Source organism: Artibeus jamaicensis, unplaced genomic scaffold (assembly GCF_021234435.1).
Source record: "Artibeus jamaicensis isolate MK-2021 breed Jamaican fruit bat unplaced genomic scaffold, CSHL_Jam_final scaffold_625, whole genome shotgun sequence".
In the NCBI taxonomy this organism is placed as follows: domain Eukaryota; kingdom Metazoa; phylum Chordata; class Mammalia; order Chiroptera; family Phyllostomidae; genus Artibeus; species Artibeus jamaicensis.
Window position 1 is genome coordinate 4,091,997 of NW_026522051.1, and position 6,424 is coordinate 4,098,420.

Here is a 6,424-nt window from a genome sequence, read left to right on the forward strand (position 1 = left end):
AGGTGTGGCCACCCTCCAGGCCCGGACGACGGGAGCCCCGCTGTGGAGAGCGGGAGGGGTGGGGACGGTGCAGGCGTCGGCTTCCCCAGGGCCCGTCTTCCCAGAGCATCGCTGGGGGGAAGAGAAGCCACAGTGGCCCCCCGGTCTTGGGAACGACCCCGGGGTGATGGGTCAGAGGGCGACAAAGGACAGGTGAGCACGGGGTGTGGGGCGGGTCCACGGCGGGGGAGGGGCCGTGACCTCACGCAGGGGCGGGTGGTGAGGACGAGGGCAAACGGGGGGGGGGGGGGGGGAGTGTGTTGTGCAGACGCGCTCTGCCACGCGTCCCGGCTAACGACGTTTAAATGTAAATCTGCAGGCGTGGGCCTCAGTCAGTCAGTTTGAATAACGTCTCGTCCTGAGCTGTTGAAGTTTTTGTCACCATCTAATTGATTTGTGTCCCTTTCAATAACTTGTTTCCCAGGGGCTCGTCCCTCTCCTGGGCCTGCGGAACAGGTGGCCGGCCACCTGCATTTCTTTCTCCACTTACAGCATCTTGACACCTCCTCCCCCCTCAAATGCCTGACAGCTGACGGGGACCCGCTCGGAGGAGGTCACCGGACAGACGCAGCCCGCTGTGATGCTCAGCTGCCCCTCAGCTCTTCAAACCCAGGTCAGAGTCACCCCAAAAGGCCCCCCAGAGGCCTGCCCCCTCACCTCTCCTCCCATACCCGTCACTCACTGGAGTCGCTGGGCACCCGTGTCACATTGCCCTTCAGCACGGTCACCTGACTTGGGCACAGCTCCGCTTTGTGTCGTTACGCTCCTCCCAGCTCTCTGGGGCAAAGGTGGGCTCCGTGTCCCCCAGGTCAGGTTTGCATAAGGTGTGGCACACCCGTGTGCACACCCACCCACACACATGTGGGCGCCCACTGTGGCTGTGCTCTGAGTTCTAGTCCCTCTCACCGCCATCGGCCGCCCCGCTCTCTCAGGTCTCCTACGAGGGCCAAGCAGGGGGACCGTGCGGCTGATGAGCGAGGGGGCGTGCGGCGGGTGCGTGGGTTCTCGTGCGTGACCCTTCAGAGAGCAGCGTGCTCTCACTCCCAGGAGACGCACCCGCGGCCTTCGGGGGGCCCCCAGTTAATGGGGAGCGAGGAGCCGCATGTCGGAGCAGGACACTCGGATGCAGCCGGGAGACCTTCCCAGACCTCAGGTCGCATCAGGGAGTCGGTCGCCTGCCAAGCCCAGGCCTGCGAACTCCGGGTTTGCGGTGACTTCGCCTCCCAGCCCTGCCGCGGTGACCGCCCCACTGGGTTCTCGGGCCCCCCCACCGCCCCCCACGCTCACCCGCTACATGATACTATCAGGCAGGAGGGGGCCTCGGAGACCCGGGGGGGACCGGCGGGGCGCCCCCTCGGACACCCCGCCACATGCGCTCCCCCTCTCGGTCCCGCGCTCTGAGACCGAGGCCTCTGAGTGCCTCCGCCTCCCGGCGGGCTGTCTTCCACGCGGCGGGCATCAGCGCCGAGGTGGCCGGGCCATTCAGGGGTCTCTGGGGCTGCTTGGCGGGCACCGTCGGAGTGAAAAGTTGCCACAGACGCTGGGCCCGCGAGGCCTAGCACACCTCAGGCCCGGGCCTCGGAAGGCCGTGTCCTCTCGCACCTGCCTTCCCAGGAAGTGTTCTTCCGCGTGTAGGTCCACGGACGACTTTTTCTCCAGAGCTTGCAGGCAAAGCCCCTGGGCTCGGGAGAGAGGTGAGTTGAACCCGATCAACACACACTGGTTACGTTCCCTGTCTGTTCCGAAAACCTCAAGGTCACGGCGGCCAATTGTGCCCAACACCGGCACGTCCCACGAGGCGTGTATCTGGGAAGACCTCGGGCCTCCACGGTCGTGATTTTGTCGGACCCCCAGGAGGGGGAGCTAAGGCCGCAGACGAGCCAAGTGGCCCCAAATCCGAGGAGGGAGCGTGTGGGGGCAGAGGGGTCGGGGGCACTGGGCTGGGGCAGACACACCTGGGCACCCGTGAGCGTCCGGCCGTGCCCGGGGGACACGGACACTGGGCACCACCCTGGCTCGCAGCCCTGGGCACTCCCAAGAGGGCTGACGGCGTCTGCGGTGGGGAAGCGGGGACAGCACAGGTGGGACAAGAGGCGCAGCTGGACCCTCTCCCTCGTCCCGGGCAGAACGAGAGCTGTGACTTTTGGGGACAGGGGACAGAGAGGACGACGCCGGTCTGGGGTCCCGGGAGAACCTGGCAGAGGGCAGCTCGGGAACGGGACGGAGGCCACCGTCACCAGCGATGCAAACCGCCGTCCTGTACCTCCCGTGCGACACACCGAGACCACCCTCCACCTCTGCGGCATCCCCTCGCGACCTCCGACAGCATCGAGGTCCTGAGTGACGAGGAAAGAATGACGGCCGTCCCCACTGGAGGTGACAGACAGTTAAGTGCAGGGTCCCGTGTGGGGTGGCAGAGAGGACAGTGGTGGGAAAACTGTGGAAATCTGTTCACACTCGACACTCAGGGAACGGTGCTGTGCTGAGGTTGATAAGTCGTCCGCAGGAGGGGAAGCTGGTGGAGGGCACAGGAGAGCTCTCCGTGCTGCGGCAGGCAGTTCCGCTCCAGATCGAAGGTGTTACTCAAATACTAAGGATGCTGTTGAAAAAGCACTGGACGGTTGGGCGTTTCTTTACCGCGGACTTTGCCAGGAACATTCCAGAAACCTGCAGCTCGAGCCTGCTTCTCATCAAGGTGCCGACTGTGACGTGGTTGCTGCCCGGGTCCCCACTCCGCTAACACACCAAAAGCAAACACATCGTTTTGTTCCTACAACACGTTTCCCCGAGCCTCACGCTGGAGTTTCTCCCGTGGGTGACGGCCGTTGCAAATGCCGTGTGCACGCCTCGTAAATTTAATCTCCACGTGCGGGCTCCGCAGGTTCGTGCGCAGCTGCCAGGCTGAGCGCGTTCTCCAGTCGCGCCTCTTGCTGGCTCCGTGGCCGAGACGGACTCTCCCCTGTTGTCTGTGAGTCCGTCTCCCCACCGAGGTGTGGCCCTGGCGCTCTGCCCCCCTCCTGTGTTTCCGGGGCTCAGCGTCCCGCACAGCCGTGGCCGCCAGCGTCCAGACACACCGGCACCTCGCAGGCATTTCCCCGTCAGGACACACGTGGGCCCTAAACGTCCGGTGCGGCCGCCTCGACACCACTGCCAGGCATCAGCTCTGCCTTCCCGACTGGATTTCACCCCGAGGTGCCCTGCAGACGGGGCTAAGCATCGTGGCTGCTTTCATCCGTCCGACTGTGAAGGACGGACCGAGGGGTAGCCCCCTCCGGGTTGTGCCCACCCAGTGCTCTCCCCAACCCGGTCCCGAGGGCCCAGAGAGGCTGAGGGTCCGGGCGGGGCCCGAGCCCTGAGATCACGAACGGGAGGACATGACCCTGCAGCGTGCCTCCCGCAGCGGGGGCAGCGTCGCGTCCGGACCCCAGGCTCACCCCAGCTCTGCTCCCGGCCACACCCGATGCCTCGGCTGTTGTCGTTAACACTGTTACCTGGTGGTATCAAAACCGCTCCAGCCCTGGCAGTGTGGCTCAGTTGCTTCGGGCCTTGTCCTGTGCAGCAAAGGCTGCGGGTTCTATTCCCGGCCAGGGCACACGCCTGGCTTGTGGGTTCAGTGTGTGTGGGGGCTGCAACCTGTGGATGTGTCTTCCTCCCGCCCTCCCTCCCTCCCTCCCTTCCTCCCTGTCTTCCTCTTCTCTGAAATCTATGATCCTTTCTTTCGATGAGGACTAAAAATAAATAAAATAAAATAATAAAGTCACTCCCAGCACAGCAGTGAGACACAGTGGCCTCTCGCATGGAAAGGGCGACGCAGAGCAGGAGACCCTGCCCCCAGGGGACTGTCCTCGGGCCTCAGACTCTGGAAGAGGCGCCGCGCTGAGCCCCAGGCCCATCACCGGCAGTGAGAAGTGACGTGTCTGTGATTAACGAAGGCCCCTCGTGGCCCCTTTCCCTGAGCTGGCAGGGACCTGCCTCCCATCTGAGCAAACCCAAGGGTGTGTCAGCCAGACGGGGCTGGGGGGGAGAGTGGCGGCTGGCTGGGCATCAGCGTCCACCATGTGGGCTCCCCGAGCTGGCCTCTATCTTCTCGGTGCCCTGACGCTCCCCCTTTAATGACATTTGTTCTGATGCCGGCAGGAAGCCACTGTGGGCGTTCTTCCACATTCCCCAAGGAGCCTGGTCTGGAGACGAGCTCAAAAATATTTGCTGGTGGGTTGGAGGCAAAAACATGCAACCAGAAGTCAGGGCGTCCGCGTCCCCATCACTCCCCACACCCGCACACTTCCCGGCCAGGCCGAGGTGCGGCCCCGGGGCGGCCCTGCAGAGGGGGCCCTGGGACGAAGGGAGCAGGACTTGTGTGTGGCGCTTTGTGGCTCAGTGGCTGGGCACACGCGTGTGCCCACTCTCGGCACTGGGACCCCGGCTTTGACAAAGCACATCTGCTGCAGAACACGCGAGACTGAACACAGGACACGGGTGACTGAACACCAGTGGCGGAGTCTCCCGCAGCCACCAAGCTGGGTCTCGCCCCCCATTTCTGCTCGTTCCATCCCTGGGAGGCGTCCGCACACCCACGGCTCCTCCACCTGCCTGAATCCTACACAGCATTTAAATCCCTTCCCCACTCTCCCCACCAGGTGGGACTCGGGGGAGGGACCCCCCCCCCATGGTCTGGGGTGTGCAGCCAGAAGTTCACGTAGTAACATTATGAGTTGTGCCTATCTGACGGTAGTTGCTGTGTATCAAGCGCTTACTACCTTCTAGGTTTGTGATACACTTTTGATACATTCTCCCAATCAGAAAGCACCTGTGAGGCAGGCCAGGCTGCCTTTCCGGTGTGAAACCCAGACAGTGCCACGAACTCCGAGGAACACTGGGGAGGAAGAGCCCCTGGGCCGAGGCTGTGCGGCTGAGGGCGGCAGACTCTGCACCATGAACGAGTCTGGAGGAGGGTGGGCACCCACGAGGCCCTGTTGTGGTGGTGGGGGGGAGCCAGGGGGTCAGGGAGAGGCTTGGCTGAAGGCCCCAGTAGGCTACAGCTGGTGAGCACGAGGCCCGCGGGCCGAATCCGGCCCCCACCCTGTTTTACCCGGCCCAGCACTTTCTACCCGGCAGCAGCGCCCAGCTCCTCGCCCCTAGTTAAAGGGTCGTCAGTCACATTTACACAGTCCTAACATTACACTCGGCCCTTTGAAGGCCACCACGAGGCCAATGTGGCCCCGGTGACAACGAGGCTGACACCCCCGGTGTAGGACAAGCCAGCAAAGCGCACACAACTATTCTCCTGCCGGGCGAGCGTCCCCAGCTTCCTGCGGGCTCCCTTCTCTGCTCTAAGCCTGTGGTCACGTTGGGCCCCCAAATAATCCAGGATCATCTCTCTAGTCTAAGGCCAGTTGATCAATCACCCTAACGGCACCTGCGATGTCCCTCTTTGCCACAATATAACAAAACTATGGGCTCGGCGGCAGAGGGCGACGGCCGTCGGGCCCCACATCCTACCGACCACACGGGCTTCAGGGACGCACACGACCTGCAGCTCCTGGACATGGGTGGACGGGATGGTGACCCTCTGGTTCCTGAAGACGGGAGCGAGCGGAGAGAAGCCGGCAGCAAGCGGAGAGAAGCTGGGAACTGGGTAACAGGCTCTCGCTGTTCGGCCGGTCTGGGCCTTGACCCTGAGTGGCGGCACCTGGGGCAGCGGAAGGGCGGCGTCAGCCCCGTGGTCTCGGGCGGGCCAGCTGCCCACGGGGGCCTCGGCGTCCCGATGCGTAAACAGAAGAAGTGGAACCAGCCTGTTCCTAATCCCGGGTTCATCACAGGCTTTCGTCTTGTTTTCCTGCCACTCGCTGGGCCGCGGGCCAGGTGCGGGGAGGCGGGGCGGGAGCCGTGTGCAGATGCCGAATTCATCCCGTCTTTCCGAGAGTCATGCCGACAGCTGTTTCTGAGTCATAATAAAAGGTTAAGTATTTTAATAAAACAGACACATGTTGAAGGTGAGCTGGGTTTCCAGTCAACTCCCTGATACCCATGATTTTTTCCGCACATGCAAATGTGGGAACTGGAAGCTTACTAATAAGCTGAGAGGCTCGAGCCTAATTAGCAACCGGCCTGGGGAAGGTTACGGGAGCTGACTCAGCAAACGAGCGGGATAATTGCTGGAGCCGGACTTCGGCACCTTCCAGCAAGCTTGTTAATGGAGCTCAGAAAACGCCTTCCCCACGGCCTCCCAACCTCAGGGCTTCCTCCAGGTGCCGGCGTTTTGTCGGCAGGGGGCGGGGCTCCCAGACGGCGGGCAGAACGCAAACCGCCTTCCGCTGTGGGTCGCAGCCTCTCGGCTCGGAGACCCACGGGAGCCTCGGGCCTTCGGCTGCCCGGTCAGCCCTCA

General features: G+C 63.3%; 1 protein-coding gene across 1 annotated transcript; it reads left to right on the forward strand.

Annotated features, from left to right (window-relative positions):
- The first annotated feature begins 320 nt into the window (after positions 1–320).
- LOC119065457 (actin nucleation-promoting factor WAS-like) lies at positions 321–3,712 on the forward strand. The gene is made up of 3 exons (XM_053659281.1): positions 321–652; positions 1,087–1,733; positions 2,193–3,712. The coding sequence occupies exons 2-3, from the start codon at positions 1,142–1,144 to the stop codon at positions 2,381–2,383; spliced, it is 783 nt and encodes a 260-aa protein (XP_053515256.1). The 5' UTR covers positions 321–652; positions 1,087–1,141; the 3' UTR covers positions 2,384–3,712.
- Positions 3,713–6,424: the final 2,712 nt, after the last annotated feature.